The following is a 17,851-nucleotide window of genomic DNA, read 5'->3' on the forward strand; positions in this document are numbered from 1 at the left end:
ACCTGGCTGCGTCCTACTGCGATGCTTTTCTTCTCTAGATCGAGCGCCTGGAAGAGCTCTTCTATCGCCTGCGGAGGAGGAACACGTGCAGGCGTTACCCAGGCCCTGCACTCGCGCGCGGGGGACGAACGCGGTCTGCGCGTGCCAGAGCCACGGCAGAGCCTGTGGACACGCAGGGACGGGGACTTTTCTTTTAGAATTGAAGCAGACAGAAGAATAATTGTTAGATCCTGGAGAAAAAACGCAGCGTGATCACCCAGCAGACAGATTTCAGCCCGTCAGCGGCACCACGAGTTTGCTTGCGAGACACGTCGAGCAGGTTCCTTAGCAATATTCCCTGGGCATCGTGCGCGGAGGAGCCCCGATGCCCCCGTAGCCCACGCGCACATTCCTCGCCTCCCCCCCGCCCCCAGCCCTCCCACGCTGTGCAGCCAGCAGCAAACACGCAGAACGGGAGACCAGTCCAACAGCACAGGTCAGATTTGGGAAATATCAGAAGGAACTTTTTTCTAAGTTTCTATTTAATTTGGGAGTGTGAGCAACTCTATCATCCCTATACAAAATACAGACCAACCAAAAATATCCTCCAGTGCTTTCAGCTCCAACCCCACCAACTTGATTTCCGACCACAATAACGGCAGCTGCATCGGTGATGCTTAAAGACCAGGCCCCAGACTTGCTCAGGGTCCCACACCTAAACTCTCTCATTAAACTCAGCTCTTGTTCAGGTTTGCAATGCAACCTGAGTCCACATGCACTTCTCCAGCCTAGGATTTATCACAGAAATATCATTGAGAACCCTTAAAAGATATCGGTAGATCTCATGAGACATGTCAGTAAACAAAATATTAACCCAGCAGCTACTATTTTTTTCGAAAAACGTGTTACATTGACAAGTATGTTTGACTACTTCATACGTTCCCAAGACAGTTGTTTCCTAAATGTGGGAAAAAAGGACACAATTCAGTTTCCAGAAAGCTGCTGTAGATGATTTCCCCAAATCAAAAATTTTTAGGGCACAGAATGAAAACAGACAGCCGCTTCCCTCCAGCTTCGTTACTGACGGCCTCCCTTCTTGGAGAGAGAGCTGGGGAGGATTTGTGCTTCCATCCCAAATCCCACCCGAGGAAGCAGCCTGCTAGCGCGGAGCCGAGCCCTCCGGCAGGGCGCCGACACGGGATTCCTCCCGAGCCTTAGGAGAAGCCTGAATTCAATCACCTCGAGCTTCAGCCCAACGCGCGAGAGCAGCGGTACAAGCAACAGCCAGAAATCCCGCGTGCTTCCTCAAGGCAGCGAACGCTGCCTGGGCAAACAGAGGATTTGAAAACCCTGGAGCTACAGAAACCGCAACAAAAATCCCCTGCTAATGCCGCGCTCGGAGCAAAGTCCCAGGCTGCGCGCTCCAGGGAACAGACCGGCGATGGCACGTGCCAAGGGTGGGCCTCCGCCGCGGCTAGCGGGGGACAAAGCCCCATAGCAGGAGCTGGACCCCCCCGCCCCGCGACGCACACGCCGAGGACAAGCGCCGCGGGCTCCGGCGGCCCCGCTAAGGCGGCTTACGGCAAAGCACTCTGCTAACAAACCCGCGTGACAACAAGCTCCGGGGAGGATGGGATTTTTCAAATCTCCTGCTCACCCGCTGCTGATGAGGCACCCTCGGCCTCCTTACAGCGTTTAATAACAATATTGACCTTTTCCGACTGTCAGACTTGTCTTATTAAATCCTGAGGTCTTAACTGAGTTTGCACACATTCGCTGGCAGTTTGCACAGCAGCGCACGTGCTCATGTTTAATTCATCTCCTCTCGGCTCTGCCCGCCCCAGCGCTCGGCAGCCTCCGCAGAGGTTGGTACAGGCACGGGGCAGGCTGCCTCGCTTTTCATGGCAAATTTATAACGAAGCAAACAAAACTGGCGAGTAAATAAAATCTTTGCCCTCATTCCTGAGCTCATCGGCTCGCAGGCTTGGCACGAGGCAAGGAGCCGCCTCGGGCCGCAGGTCCCTGCAGGCGCGGGAGGGCCGGTCCGTGGGAATTGCCAGGCAATCCCTGGGGATCCGGCACGCGCCATCCTGGATCTCCTCCCACAGCCCTGGAAAGCCCGGCCCCCCCGAGCAGCCCTGAGCCCCCTAACAATCGGGGGCTCGGCCAGGGGCGCGGAGGCAAACAGAGAGGAAAACCAAAGCCGATGTTTAAATTATCCCCGTCCTCTTCTGCCAGCGGTGTCCTGCCGGGGCCAGGGACAGGGGCACGGCCACGCTGGGCACAAGGGACACGCGTGCTCCGCTGCCCACGCGCCTCCACCGCGCAGCGCCCGTGACCTGCCCCGCGAATCCGCCCTGCCAGGCTGGCAGCCCGGGAGCCGCAGCATCAGCCAGCTCTGAGCAAGCAGGAATTTCAAAGCAGTTTGCTCTTGGGTATTAAAAAGGAGTAATAGCAGGCTTCATTTCCAGGCCGAGTTCTCCAAGTCCTCTCCACGGTGCAGTAACGCTGGCAAACGCAGCCCACACGGGGAACGTTAACTGCATCTGCAAAAACACAGTCCTGAGGGGGACTAAAAGCAGAGCTTTGCTGCTATTCCAGGAACAGCCTAGCTGCTTGCCAGAGGCCTCGGGTCTCTCCGCTCTCAGTCCCATGGGGAAGGCTGAGGACGAGCGGGATGTGAGCTCCCCCCGCAAGCCCGAGCCTCCCTCAGCTGCGCGCTGGGGCTGGTCGAGCGCGAGCACCTTGACCGTGACTCCAGCAGAGTGTCTGCAGGAAGGTGCACGAGAGCAGCACCAACCGAGTCACTCTTCTCCCAGGGATTAATCCCCTGCTTTAGACGAGAACCACAGGGAGGAAATGAGGCCGCTTTATACATTGGCAATGAATTAAATCGCTGTATTGCAAGAACTCGGAGGGAAAATCGGAGATGCATCATGGTCCCTACACGGCTGAGCCCACTGCTTTTCAGAGGCAGCAGCAATGCGGGGAGGGAGGCCGTTACCAGCCCCTGTAAGGGCTGAAGCTCCTGTTCATCAATACTGAGCGCTGGCAGATCCGTGCCCGAGCAGACGGGCTGACTCTGCAGGTTCCTGGACCCGGCCGTCATTTCTCGGCAGCCCCGCCAACCCTGGCACGCCGGCCTGAGCCTCGCTGAACGTATCTCTTCTCCCTCACCCCCAGCTCCCAAAGACAGCCACGCACTTAAGAACCCCGGGACCGGTGCTCCCAGCGCCGTTACCGCAGCTTTGGGGGCTGGCACCCTCATCCACAGCTGCCCAGATGTGCACCCCTGCCCTGGCAGCCCTGCAGCCCAGGCGGGCGCTGGGGTAGGGAGCATCGCCCACGGCTGCCGGGAGACACCGGCTCCGCTGGCTCAGAGACCGCAGGCAGGGGCTCTACAGCCCCAGCAGTCGCGGAAGGAACAATATCGACCTTTTCGCTTTATCTCTGTCACCAAACGGATAGATAAGGCGGGGAGGCAGGAAGCTGCTCCACACCAGCAGCGCAGGGAGATGCTGGCCCAGCCCAGCCGTTCGGAGAGAGAGGAGGGCCAGCGTCATGCACGTGCGGGTTACGCCGACTGCCAGAGCAGGGACCGTCTGTCACGAGGGAGCGCCAGTAATTGCTCCTAATTGCACAGAAAGTCCTGATTGCATTAGGCAGGGCACAAAAAGCCCAGCTGCTGGCGGAGCCCCAGAGGGGCTCTTAGCTCACAGCGCGCCGTCTCCAGGCCAGCACCGCGCTGCTGCGGCCACGCGGGCCCGGGCCCCGGACGCACCTTGCTCTCGTCCGGCACCTCGTAGGCGGATGTGTGTTTCCTCATCACCTCCGGAGCCAGCACCTGGAAGCGGCGCCGGAACTGCGTCAGGGGCAGGTGATCCGCGTAACCTGGGACAGGGAGGAGGGCAGGAGCGTTGAGAGGGGCCGCGTGCCCCGGGAGCACGGCCTCTGCGTGGCAACACCGGGAAGTCGTGCAGCTAGCGGGGAACGCGGCTGCTACCCCTTACGGGGGCAGGACCCCGCGAGCCCACCCGCCCCAGCGGGCTCACCGGTGCGGTAGAGGCGCACGGCGTCCAGCAGCTGGGCACCCGCCAGCTGGGCTCGCAGGGCCGGGACGTCCAGCCGCAGGTCTCCGTCGGGCGGCGCGGGGGGCTGAGGTCCCGCGCCGTCCTCGCCGTCCGCCCCGGCTCCGGGAACCAGGCAGTGGATGAAGTGCAGCTGGGACCTTTTGAGCAGGTTTGTGAGCGCGTCCTGCCAGATAACCAGAGGTCAGCGAAGGCGTCGGGGTGGAGGGAGCGGGGAAAGGGGCAGCACATGGGGTCAGATGGGCCAACACCCCCTTTCCGCCCACCTCGGGGTTTAAAGGGCACGTAAAGGAACTATTCTCAGAGCACGAGAAATTCATCTGCTCAATTAGGAACAGCGGTTTCTGCCCCAGGCGTGGAGCTGAGAGGCGAGTCACAAATGCTGAGCTATGCCTTTTCCCCAGATGTCCTACGCTTTCCATTGACAGGCCAATGGGTTAGAAAAAGCTACCAGATGGGCTTATTCCTGCGAGGGTTCAGGGTTTCTGGGCAGGGATTTGCCCATGAGCTCTGCCAGGGAGATCCAGCATCCCAAGGAAGCCCGGCAGACGAGTCTACAGAGGCTAAAGCTTGTCTCCTCGAGAGAATTTAGGCGCCTAATTACTACTAAGATCAACAGGAGCTTGGCACATAACCAGCATGGTGGGCTAGTCTCCTCAGCGCTTAAAAGGATTAAACACCGGCCCAGCCAGGTGCACATGTAATCTGCTTTATGGTCTGTTTTTCTGGAACGCTTTCCTGTAGGGACAAACGTTTCCAAGCGGCTCTTTGGCCACCAGCACCCGCAGCAGGTCGAGCTGCACCAGCAGCCACAGCCCGGCACCCGCTGGCGTGGGAGGTTTGGGCCCCGGGCACCCTGCAGAGCCGGGGCTGCCGCTGCCCGTGCTGAACGCGCAATGGGGCAGCCGTGCCGATGCCCGCCCCGGAGGCCCAGCACAGCACCCGCGTCCCCGCACCCGCACTCACCGCCTGCAGCTTGAGCTGAGCGCACACGGATTTCCTCTTCACGGCGGCAAAGCTGTTGGTGAAGGTCTTCCTCACGCAGCCAATTCGCTGCAGGACCGCCTGGGAATATCCCTCCAGACCTGCCACAGAGCGGCAAAGCAGGGGCATTTTGGACCGCGGCAGGAACAGGTCCTTCAGAGCGTTTCTGTCGGGAGCGAAACAGAGAGACAAGGATGACAGAGCTGCAGAGATGCACGGGAAACCATCTTTGCAACAAGTTTAATAGTCCTCTGGAAGGGGAAGAGAAAGGGGGACTGTGCGTTATTTTGCTCCCTGCAACGCCAGCACAGGCCTGGCAGTGCCCCCGCTGCACTAACGCTCCTGGGAGGGTCTGCCGAGAGCCCGCACCGGGCGAGAGAAAGGGAGCAGAGGCACCTTCCCATCTGCCGTTTATCCCTGGCTCGGGCACCGAGCTGTTCACAGCTATTAAAACTTTCCCGAATTGAAGCCCAAACAAAAGAAGCTGAAAGTCTTTAAACAGAAGGTTAAATTTACCACGTACGTGGAGACATCCGTAACAGCTTGATTACATTTCAATTCCAATTTAGTTTACAAGGTTTCTAGATGCAGCAATGAAAACCCGAGCGGCTGCTGTGGTGAGCAAGACCCTGAGCAGAGCAGCCCTGTTTAACACCCCTGGGCCTCGTGCTGCATTTTAAACATCCCCAAGGCACCTGCCTTGATACTTACACCTTGGACTGCTGCAGGACCTGGATGGCGTTTTGTGCTGACAAGTTGAGTTTGGCTTTCTTGACCCAGCCCGTGAGGTCGTAGCGAACGGGGTCTGTGCCCAGCTGGTGGAAGATCTCAAACTGCAGCACCTGCTCGCACTTGCGCATGTAGCGTTCCTCTGCAAGAGCGACACAACAGCAAGAGGAGGTTACTGGGCAATAGCCACGTGGCTGCACGCTAGAGAGGTCTGCAGAGGTTGAAGCAAAAGGGAGTTTCCTGGGCTTGGTCCCCCCGGCCCTGCTCCAAGGTGACCTCGCATGGGAAGAGCTCCTGCAGCCTCGGCCAGTGGAGGGTGCAGGGATCGCCCTGCAGCACCGTGCACCGAGGCACCAGCTCCCCCACGTCCAAGCCCGGATCCCAACCAGGCGTTTCCGTCAGCAGCTGCCATCTGAGCAGCTGCAGAGGCAGAAAGGCCGGTCGGCCCCGGCTGAGGCAGAGTCCCAGGAGTGAGTCTGGGAAGCCCACACTTATCTTGCTGGTTGGAGAAAGCTCAGAGCTGTGTTTCTTAGGAAACCAGAACCACCCAAGAGGAAAAAGCCCAGCGAGATATTTAATTTACTGCATAGGGTTTTTTTTAAGTTTCCAAAGCTGAAGGACGATGCCAAAGGCAAGGCAGCCAGGAGACCTAGGGAGCTGCCAAGCCGCCCCGCGCGTTCCTTACCCTCCGGGTCAGCTCCTGTTTTGGCAAAGTAGGAGCACAGGCGGTCGAAGGCAGCACTGTCCCCAGAGCCCTGAATCAGCACCTCCTCGTCCAGGATCCACAGCAGCCCCCGGGGACCGGCGGCCGGACCGCCGGGCAGCGCCTGCGGCTAGCGAAGGAAAAGCCCCTCAGGGCTCGGAGAAAGGCACGGCAGGGCAGCCAGCGGCAGGGCAACTCCGGCCCGCAGACGCGCCAGCTCTGCCCAGCGCTGCCAGCTCCTGGGAAGGGAAGCAGCCTCTGCCCAGCCGTCTCTCCTGCCTCGGACAAGCCAGACCAGGCTCAGGAAAGCCTCCTGGCCTGCTCCAGCTCTGGACATCACCCATGAAACCCTCCGCAGGACGCTGCGTCCTGCAGAGCCAAGTCAGCCCTGGCTCTGCTGCCAGACTGGAAAGGGCACCCAGGATGGAGGACTGCCCACTTGGATCTGACCAGAAAGGGCACATAAATATGCAAGAGCGCGCCTTGCAGAAGCGGCGAGACAGGCCAAACTGCCTTCCTGATGGACGATTAACCCTATGACCAACAGACTAACCGCTAGCTACAGCCCACTTGTAGGGCCGACCTCTTGGGAAGCCTATTGCTAAAGCACCCTTGCGAGGGGCCCCGTGCATGAGCAGCCACTTCTCTTCTGATCCCGGCCGACAGACGTGGCCTGAGCTCTGCTGGCACTGTCGCCGTTCTGCACGCCGAGCCTTGTCCCAGAACTACGCACAACAGCTTACAGCCAGCTCCCGAGGCACCGAGAGCTGCTGAATCAGGGCATCGGCTGTGACTGCGATACAGAATTTCTCATTTCCAGGTCACCAGTTCGAGCCTGACCCGGGTGCGTATATAACAATTCAGCAATGGCTGCTCAGCCACCTAGAGAAGACAAGTTGGGATTGTGTAGCCAGCTGAAACCCATTGCATCAAACATTGCCAGCATCTCTGCCCCAGCCCGCTTTGCCGCGGCTCCCAGGCAGCGGCGAGCAGCGGTGCTGGGCCGTGCCGCGAGCCCAGCGTCTCCCACCGGCCTGAACAGAGCGCAGGAGAGACGGGCTGGGGTGACCCGGCTGTACACCCCAAGACATACAGACCTCGTGCCAGGGACTATCAACTGTGCCTGCACCAGCACTAAAATGTGTTTTAAAACGCCCTTCCCTGTAATGCCCTAGGAGCTGTTCTGCTTGTGCCAAACACATCACGAGGGATCGCGGTGTCTCCCTCTGCCTCAGGAAATCCTCACTCCTCTGGGAGGGAGGAAGGTGCTTGTGAAGTGCCAGACTGACAGCCAGCACGGACACGAGCATGGACAGAGCAGTAAGTCACCGCTCTGGTTAGTGCGACAGATTACCTGTGATGGGTTCAGATCGATGACGGACAGCGTGGCCCTTGGAGAGCGCTCTGGAAGATCAAAAGACACCTCAACATTTTCCTGGAAAACATTATTTAAAAATTCACTTCAGTCATGATCTGACACGTGAAATCCAAGAGGAGATGCACTTGCAAGCAGGGGGAAGAAGAAGGTGCCTGTGCCTGTCCTGCTCTGCTTCGCGGGATCTGACGCGGGCTGAGCAGCGCTCCCGGTGAGACATCTTTGAAGTGACAGCAGTGGCACAGCCACACTTGCCATCACGGGGAGGGCTGTCAGGACCACTGCACTCAAAGGGTTTCTGCAGCACTTCCGTGAGCATCAGACAAGTTGCATAAATAATGGATATGAAAAAAAAGTTGAAGACTTAACAAGAAAGCATCAAGAAAATAATCAATTATTTAATTTGCAGCTTGAAGGCTCACCATTGTTTTTATTAAATTTCCCTTTCTAAATGGAGAACTTCCAGGTGAGCTCCATGTTGCCCAGCTCTGGGTGCTGCAGGTCTTCACTGCACCTTCCCCACCAGTGACATTAAATCCAGCCCTCGCTCCTGCCACTGGTCCCTGAGCCGGGCCCCGGGCGCACGCCGCTCTCGAGGAGAGGCAGCAGCTCCTCCGAGAGCATCTGCCCACGAGCCCGCTCTGACCCCATGCCCCAACGAGCCACCCGGGCCAAAGGCAGCTGCGAGGTAAGGGGATCCTTGCTCAAGTGCAAACGGGGGATGTTCAGCAAAATCCAAAGCTTTAATCTCTCTCCATGGTAACACAGAGAGGTTCTGCTCAGGGATTCACGTCTGCAGCCTGTACATGCAGGAGCACAAACCAGCAGCTGGGCCTGAATTTCACTTTGCACCAAGGGCACCACTGGCGACTGAGCTCTGCGAGGAACGCAGCTCATTTGGGCTCAGGCTCCAAGCTGCACTCACATGGCTGACGGATAAACCCATTGCAGCAGCCTGGGCTGCCGTCCTCAGCCAGCAGCACACGCAAGGCGATGCGGCCTTGCCAATTCCTCTTTCATTTCAAGCTTGGTCAGCAACTACATATTCATTGCTACTGAAGAGCACACGTATACTTGGCTCAGGTGCTGTGTGAATATTAAGCCATGGGAATTCAACTGTTTTTCCAAAGCTAGAGGTATTAAAGTATGCCTAATAATGCCTAGTAAGTTCATCTCTGCTTATAGATTTTTATAGCAGTTTATTTCTGCAGTAATTTACCATGTTCCTTTTTATTCTCTATTTAACACCTGAAGAAATTTAGCAAAAACTCAGCTGCATCAATAGAAGGGTTCAAAGCTTTCTGAGCTGGAAAAGGTTGCCCAAACAGATGCCCAAGACAGCCTGGCATTTCTAGCATGTAAGAAATACATGATGATCTAAGAGGCCTGGGGCCGTTGGGGGGCAAGAGAGACTTGGCTCCCAGTTCAGATCCCCAGCACCTCTGCAACTCTCCTCCCGTTCAAGCCCCTTGACGGAGATACTGAGCCGCACCACCGCAGGGGACAAGGCCCCGTGGAGCCAAATGCCAAGCTCGTGCCCCCAGGGCTAAGAGGGGTGCTCTGGCCGATGCGTAGCTGGGACCACGGCCTCGGCTCCTAGGGCAACCCGGCCCTTGGGCCTCACCTCTTTGTACCGCTCCATTTCAGAGACAAACGTTTTCTCGTAGAAGAGGGCCTGCAGCCGCTCGTGCACGTAGTTGTGGCAAAGTTCCTCAAAAGTGGCCGCTCGCTCCCTCCTCTGATGCCGCGGGTTGTGAAAGCCAGGCGTGTCCACCACCGTGATGGAAGCCATGGAGAGGTGGTGGGACGAAAAGGACCTGAGGAAACAGCAGTACACAGCACAGGGGTTTTACCCACAGACACACACCTGAGTCCGGCTTTCATAGAGCCGCCGTCTCCTCCCCAGCGTGCGTATCCCTTCATCAGCACCATTCCAAGAGGTCACTCCAGTACCAGCAACCATCCCAGCGCTTTCCGCCCTCCAGCCACCCAGTCGGACACCACCTGCCTACGTCTCCAGCCAGGGAGCACTAACAGCCACGCAGCACATTTTCTTCTCTTGTACCTCACAGCCTGAGTTTCACCCACATCTTCTTCGACCTACTCCAGCTGAGCAGCTTCTCCCAGCCCAGACACAGCCCGCCCGGCATGGGCTATTCCCAACCTGGCTTAATGAATGCTGAACTCATTCAGCATGAAGTTGTTAACGACAGGATGAGATGCATCCCCTTCCACGTTTGTTCCTGTCCTGACACTCTACTTATTTAAAGTACTAAGTCTTGATCCAACTATATTAGGTTTGATAGAACAGTTGATTTGAGAAGTGGCTAAACTGACACGTGATGCCAACGCTGACGACAAGCTGAGTTTCCAAAACACAAATTGTAGGACCATGACATATATGGTGTTTGCACAGGAGAAGACTGCCAATTTTTAGTACTTGATGAAATCTATAATTGGAAATGCAGACGGTAACAGGCGCAATCTGAGGAATAGGCATCAAGTCGGTTCTTGGGAGAAAGAGATGCTGTTTACAACTTCTCAAAATGTTGCTTGCAGCCGTTCCCAGTGTTTCAGATCAGAGCAGCATGGGAGCACGACCCTGAGAAATCTCTGAGATTGTTTTTAACAAGCACTTCTGAAACAGCCATCACATCGCGTTACTCCGCACTTGACCGGCTGCAGAGCTCCTCGGCCTTTCCCATCACCTCCTCCTGCAGCAGCTTGCCGGCAGGCAGCCCTCTGCAGTGCACTCGGGTGAGATTTAAGAAGATGCATTTCTTCTACATGGCGCAGGCCACTGAGGGCTCCTGCGCCTCGATGAAAGTACAAGGTTGAATGAAGAAACAAAAATGTATTTAGGAATCGCTTAAAGAATTTCATATCGGCACCTTCCTGCAGCAACACCAGCGTGTGCTGCCTTCTGGTGCTGCAGAAGCTGAAAGCAATTCAAGTTCACAATCATTATCAACTCGCTGAGGAAAATAACATTTTCCTGACTACACTGAAACATATGTTTTCACTTGGACCTACACGATCTTTGTTGCAACAGTTTAAAAGAATTTGGTAGGTTGGTTTGGAAAATAAAATCAGGAAAAGCAAAGCAAGCTTTAAAGGGAAGATAGGACATAGGATATATCTTCTGAGCTAATGCTGTTATTCAAGAGAACCAGCAATATTTTGCTCTTATGATGCTGATGCTGTTGCTAAGACCTTACAGCAATTTCCCTTTGAAATCTGGTTGTTGTAAGTTAAAATAGAAAATATTCAATTGCAGGCTGAAATAAACCTGTGACAATGATGTAGGGTATTTTCAATCACCAGATTTGATGTGGATGCTGACTTTGAGGAATTCAGTTGTGAACCAGAGTTAAGAAAACTAAATGGTTTGGGAGCCTGGTTCTTCTCTTACCCCACTATTAAATTACTCCATTTGAGTAGATCATTCAGATTTACACCAGCTGAAGAAGGAGACATCAGACCACAGAGGATATCCTTCCTGTCCTGACTCTTGAGATGGAAAGGAGACCAAGGACATGCTGCTGTGATCCCAGGGAAACAGGGAAAAATAAGACTTGCTGAGCTTCACCAGTCCCCAGACAACAGGACACAAACAGACTGATAAAGCATCTCTGGTGCCAGACCCTCTAATTTTGGGTATTTTGATCCTCTCTTGCAATCAAGCTTTTATCAAGAAGCAATTCCTAGCAAGCATCTGCATGGCTCACCATGGGATTCCCCGACTGGTTTACTGCTCCGTACATACTGGTAACCTTGATTTCAATCTGCAAAGTCACATCTATTATTAATAAGTAAACAAGCTGCATCTCTCAGTGCTGCAATGCTCTGATTTTAGCTGCTTGATATTTACACTTACTGTGCTGCCTACTGGGAAATGAGATTAGTGGAAGTGTCTCCAGAACAGGAGCATCTGACAGAGGTGTGTGCTGCAGCAGAAAACGTGCTAATTGGCCGCCAACACCACGGGCATGGAGGTTTCAGCTCCCGAGGAGCTGGGGAGGCGCTGAGCCAAGAGCAGGCGCAAGCAAGGCGGCGAGGCTGCTGCGGCTGCACGCCAGCAGAAGATACGCCTCGCTGCAGCACAAGCCTCCACCTTCAGGAACGTCAGGCTTGCACTCGGAGCGAAGCAGGGCAGCCGAAAGCAGCTGGCAGCCCGGGACGCAGTGCCATACCAGCGCACCGGAGACGGGCATCGAGACACCGGGTCCGGCCCCGCACACTGCAAATAGCTCAGAGCTTCGTCCCACCATGAAGGCGCTCAGGAGAGAAGAAACAACCTGGCACACGGGTGACCCAGGCCAGAGCCAGCAGGCAAAGAGCAGGGAGGAGGGACAGGAGGCCCATGCAACACCCAGTCGGGCTGAGCACCTAACTGCTGCTCTCTGGGGACGCTCGGTCCAGGCTGCCAAGCTCACCAGGGGCCCACAGAAGATCCCAATCTGCCAGCAGACTCTCTGATACAGATATTTTCAGAAAACCTTTCTGCAGCAGGCAGCGGTGGCCTGCTACATGCATCTCTCCAGAGAGCTCCCAGTAAAGGCTGCTCTTCGCTGGTGCCGGGAGAAGGACACGTTAGCAGCGGCTGTCGTGAACGTGCCTTGTTTCTGGGTGCGCAGAGGCACCGCTGGCACCGGCCCCGGCAGCGCCCGTACCTGTTGATCAGGGAGACGACGGCGGCGAAAAGCTCCTCGTAGAGGCCCGCAGCCATCCCCTCCACGCACTCCACGCCCGTCATCTTCGGCCCTAGAGCATGCAAAGAGATGAGCAGACAGAGACACGGCATTTAGCTCCCGCTGAGTCCAACCTGCCTGAGACACAATCCGTAGCTGGCGTTTCCCTTGCTCTCAGGGTAAGATAACCTGAGCTGCTCCTAATTTCTGCCTGGCAGGTGCTACCTAACTCCAGTCACACCAGCAATAAAAACCCAGGTGTATACCTTCAGTCCCTCTGGTGCTCCTGGCCTAATTTATATTTAGGAAATAAAACCATCACCATATTAAGGGCAAGCGCTGCAAGTTCTTGCTTCTATCAGCACAGCCCGTGGCAGCCCGGCTATAATTCAGTCGCCAAGACTAGTCTGGCATGGAAAGGCTGACCTTAAAGCTGGGCGATATCTCATACTCTCCCCAACGTGTGCGCGCTGGATCTGCCTCTGCAAATTAGGTCCATGCATTAGTTTGAATTTTATACTGGTTCAGCAACAGTTTGTCAAGTGCTGGCGCGCGGCACCGCACGTATCCGGCTCTCCCCGAGCCACACGGGCACATGCAGCACGGCACCAGCGCTGCTTCATTTGTGAGCACGGTGGAAGGAAGCTCCCGGCCAGCTGCCCTTTTGCTATTTTTTTTCCCTTTATCCCTTCCTCTTCCTTTCCTGGAGGGAGCTCTTAAAGCATTTCATGGTCTTTCTTTAACCCTGAAATCCAGCCGGTTGCTAGGGAACAGGCAACCTCCTTGCACCCTTCGCAAACACGACAGTCCTTTTTGCAGCAAATGTCGGAGAGCCACGAGCCCCGGCTGCAAACACGCAGAGGGGAAAAACAAATTTGCAAAAGAAAAATATCATCACGAAAGAGAGAAAAAAAACACATGCACACTGGAATCAGGTTGGTGCCGGCTGCGAATTTTTCTCAGTGCCCAGATAGCAGCAGGTAGCAAGATATTCTTGTGCCCTAAGCCAAATGATCTCTGCTTTCCGCTTAAAAGTGCCTGATATTTACAGTTAACATAGCTGCTTGCTGACGCTGCTCGCCCTCTCCCTCCCCTGGGCTCAGGGAGGCTGCCGGCCCGCCGTGGAGCACGGGCCCATCTGACAGGAGTCCCTGGCTCCGTCCAGCCCAGGAGGAGAGGTTTGCAGCGCGGAAGAGAAAGCGCGAGTGACACACGCACACGGAAACCGCGAGGTTTGGCTGTCGGGGCCCAAGGACGCTGCGGCCTGGCGGCATCCAGCCTCCGGCAGCGCGGGCAGAGGCACGAGCACCGCTCCGGTCTGCGAGGGGAGCGGGGGGGCTGCAAGGGCCGTGCTCTTCGTGCTTCTGCAAGGTCTTGCTCGGAGATGGGCCTCTCAGACAGTGAGGGCTCTTGGCAAATAACCTGACTACTATGCCATACTGCTCATCTTCCCCTGACGTTACCAGAATTCACTGGATCTTCAGGTGTCCTTAGGAAGCGACAGGCAGAGCCAGCTCCAAAGCTCAGGACAGTCACCCCACTGAGCACACCTAACAATTTATTTAATATGAATACATTTAAATGGATCTTACTGCCTGAAAAGAGAAGGGTGCACTGCCTTTCCCCGCAGCGCCAAGCGCCCCACCTTCCCCCAGTGCCCGCTCACGACCAGGGCAGAGCGCAGTACTTCTGCACCACCTATAAATAAAGAAAAACGGACTATAAAACGCCGGTACCTGAAGGACCGTCCTCATCCAGGGGCAGCCGGCTGCCCCGAGCCGCGACCTGCTCGATGATCTGCTTGAGGTGGTGCTTGAAGACGGCGGTGGTGAGCTCCTCCACGTCGCAGCCCAGGACGTCGGCGGCCTTATTCGCCCACTCGAACTTCATGAACTGCTTCCTGCCGACTGCCGGGAGGGGAGAGAGGGGCAGCGCGTACAGACGGGCCCCCGCAAGCACCCGCCGCCGCCGGCACGCTTCCCTGCCCCGCGGCCACGTCCAGCCCCGAGCAAAGACCAAAACAAACACAGCAAGGACGAGCGCTGCTCGCAGCGCAGGATGGGGAGGCAGGAGGGGTCTCGCAGGGCGCACGCCAGCTGCCCTCCCTCTGCCTTCACACCCTTCACGGGCGGTTTTCAAGCACAGGTTTTCATTGCCGACCCGCTCAGAGCGACGAAGCTCCCGACCACGGCCTAGACGTGTCCCTGGAAGGATGCATCGGCCTGGGCAAAAACGGGCCAGAGCGGCAGCAGCAAGGCAGCGGGGCGAGACCCTGCCAGAGCGGAGCTACTAATCACCAGCTCATTTGGATGGTTTTAATTACATAACCCTCGATCAGAAATCACGGCACAGCACGCACTGACGCTCGTTAGCAGCACATAAACCATCAGAGCTCAGGAACAAATAAAGGCGAGCTGGGCTCGGGGGAGCGAGCGCTCGGGCCAGCGGGCAGGTCCAGGGGAGCCGGGCGAGGGGGTGGGTGCCGGGGGCACGCTCAGCACCCGCACAGCCTCGGCACCCGCCGCGGGAGGCCGGCAGCAATGCTCCACGAGGCAGAGCGGGCCCTCGCCGCAGGCGGACGCGTGGTGTCCCAGCCGGCTGGCACCGCAGGGCCCTCGGGAAAGCCAGGCTCTGTGGCTGCTAAAAGTGACCTACAGCGATACACAAACTCAGGAAACTCTGCTTTGCTATTCTAGCATTTGCAGCTGGTTTAACAGCTATCCGCGCCTGCGGTCTGTATGCATTAGTAAGTCAGCAACCATATACTTCTTTCTAATTCCTTTTATTGCAGTATTACTGCTCTGCGCAGTTCTTTATTGTCTGCCCTTTTAATTTTCAATTAAAGTGGATGTGGTTGGACGCTTACCTCACTCTGAGGGCTCTGATTCCCCTTCTGAGCATCAGCTCGAACTGAACTGAAAGGCTCTTTCCTTCTTAACGTCGCCTGAAAGCCTCCTCCTCCGGTGGCGGTTTCCACCGCCTGCTCAGGCTGCACTGGCCAGCCCGGCCCTGGGGTAAATTGCCTGGCATAGAATTTTTTTCCCTTTTTTTTTGCCAGGAGAGGGTAGCGAGGATCTCAAAGCAGTGCTTGCTACCCTGCTACGAGAGCTTCTCCCCCAGGAGAGCCCCGTGCACTGGCTGCCGCTCCCAGGCGCGGAGGCTCCTGGCCGACACGCAGTCCCGCGGGCTCCCGCGCACAGCATCCCGCGGGCTCAGCAAGGCATGAATAACATTTTCTGTGTATTTTAAAAGCTTCGGTGGACCGAACTAGCAGATGTGCTTATGGATGCTGATGGGATTACGACTCAATCCCTCCAAATCCAGGATCACCGCACTCAGACCCCGCAATGTTTGCTGTCCCTGTGACCCGGGGAGCAGCACTCCTCTCAGCCCCATCAGCAAACAGAGCTGACACGTGCTTTCAAAGGAAATTATTTATATCCAGCATAGCAATTCCAGCTTAATGATTAAAATCAATAGGGAGACAATCTGCAGGATAAATCCTTTTACAGATCCGGGCATGAGAGATGCTCCGGAGCCAGCCAGCTGGCACCAAGTCAGGAGCACAGGAGCGCAGCGAGCAGAAACGGGAGCAGAGGAGCAAAGGCGTCCAGAGACCTGACAGAGCGTTTCTAGGTGGTGACTAACGAGGAGCCAGCCCTGGATCTCACAGCGAAGACGAGCCCTCAAAATAAAGCAAGTAGCCGCCAACAAAGGAAAGGGATTGTGCGGGAGAGGAGGAGACGGCCGCATCCCCCACCTCGGTGCTCACCAGCTACCAGCGCTGGACCCATGGGCACCTTTCGGGGCGAGGTGCTGCGCCCGGGCTCCCAAGGGGACAGGGACGGGCACGGGGCAACCACGTCTTGTCCCCGCTGCAAGTGCTGCCTGCGGACCAGGTGTCCTGCTTGTCTGAACCCTCAGGGGAATCATCCCCTCCCCTCCTCTCCCCTTCGATCTTTCCTATTGCTTTTTATTCCGACTGAAAGCCTCGAACATCAAGGGCTGTGCTGGAGCAGACAAACTGCCTCGACACTCAAGGCTTGGATTTGTTTTGTTTCCACTTGTTTTAATTTTACCGCACTTGCTGGACAGCGGCTTCTGCACCTGCTCGAAGATGCTTGCACGCAGCTTCACAGGCCAAAGGCCAGGCGGGACGTGGGGAGACCCTGCTGCGGGCCTGGCGGGGCCCCCGAGCCCCCTGCCCACGTGCGCCAGTGCTGCCCCCGAGCCCCCTGCCCAGCTGCACCGGTGCCGCCCCGCACTGCCCGCGGCGGCACAACCAACCCGCTCCAACGCGGACGTCTCGGCGCAATCTGCCTCGACACAAACACGTCCAAGGAGCACAGCAAGGCCTTCCCGTTTCCCGACCTGCTGCTGCTCCCCCGTGGAGCCCTCCTGGCTGCCCCGCGGCTCAGGAGCTCGGACACGGGGAAGAGCTGCTGTGGACCAGGCGCGCTGCTCAGCACATCGATACACCCCAGCCGCTCGGCCCTGCACGCCAAATCCTCTGCTTGAGCGTATCTAACCGAGTGGTAAACAGTCCTGAAACGCTCATTATGCCGTGGATTCTGCACTTAGCTACTCCTTGAGTTGCACCTCAGCTGCAAGCTGCTGGCGTGCACTGAATCAGCAAAGGGACAGGCACGGCCCCCCCCGGGAACTCCTCACGCGCTCGTGACCCTCCGGACGCGGTGCCTGCCGCTGTCCCCCCACCCCGGCCGGTTCGAGAGAGCCCAGGCGGCATTGCACACGTCATAAAATATAAATAGCAGCAGCGTGCAGCCGCCCAGGGTGTAATCTGACCATTGTCAAACATGCCAGCTCTAACACCTAAGAGGTAATTACTTGGCACATTTAATACTTAAGAGAGACAGTACGAAAATACAGTGTCAGCACCAGGCTTCCTCTGCCCTTGCAGCCGGAGCATCTCGACTCCGGGAGCCGCGGGAACGGGGCGGCAGGGAGGCCGGAGGCTCCGGCGGGGCCAGACCGCCCGTGTCGGCTCTGCACGCCGTGCGCGCTGCAGCGGAGGACGAGCACGGGAGCGCGCTGGCTCAGGGATGCGCGGGGCTCCCCGCACCGCAGCCCGCTGCCCCTGCAGCACACGCTCACAACACTGAATTGACTTTACAACCATTAATTAGGAGCCCTGAGACATGCGGCGCTCATTGCCGACGAGCCTCACGTTTCCACTCTCGTCGGTGCACGGGACGGGGGCAATTCTGGGAGGCAGAACGTGCCCAGAAACCCACCGCCCGGCTTGCCTAGGAGAGACGGGAGGCAGGCGCAGTGCCAGCCG

The 17,851-nt window shown here is 56.9% G+C and overlaps 1 protein-coding gene across 1 annotated transcript in view; it reads right to left on the reverse strand.

The window, feature by feature from the left end:
* The window catches only part of MYO18B (myosin XVIIIB), a 78,192-nt gene that overhangs the window by 40,946 nt on the left and 19,395 nt on the right, over window positions 1–17,851 (reverse strand). The window contains exons 12-21 of the mRNA XM_064522433.1: window positions 14,286–14,456; window positions 12,532–12,622; window positions 9,483–9,675; window positions 7,838–7,918; window positions 6,466–6,613; window positions 5,763–5,922; window positions 5,034–5,217; window positions 4,032–4,233; window positions 3,761–3,870; window positions 3–68 (exon numbers count right to left, since the gene is read on the reverse strand). Of these exons, the coding sequence (XP_064378503.1) occupies window positions 3–68; window positions 3,761–3,870; window positions 4,032–4,233; window positions 5,034–5,217; window positions 5,763–5,922; window positions 6,466–6,613; window positions 7,838–7,918; window positions 9,483–9,675; window positions 12,532–12,622; window positions 14,286–14,456 (1,406 nt within the window). The remainder of the gene's footprint in view (window positions 1–2; window positions 69–3,760; window positions 3,871–4,031; window positions 4,234–5,033; window positions 5,218–5,762; window positions 5,923–6,465; window positions 6,614–7,837; window positions 7,919–9,482; window positions 9,676–12,531; window positions 12,623–14,285; window positions 14,457–17,851) is intronic.

Source organism: Dromaius novaehollandiae, chromosome 17 (genome assembly GCF_036370855.1).
Source record: "Dromaius novaehollandiae isolate bDroNov1 chromosome 17, bDroNov1.hap1, whole genome shotgun sequence".
Taxonomy (NCBI): domain Eukaryota; kingdom Metazoa; phylum Chordata; class Aves; order Casuariiformes; family Dromaiidae; genus Dromaius; species Dromaius novaehollandiae.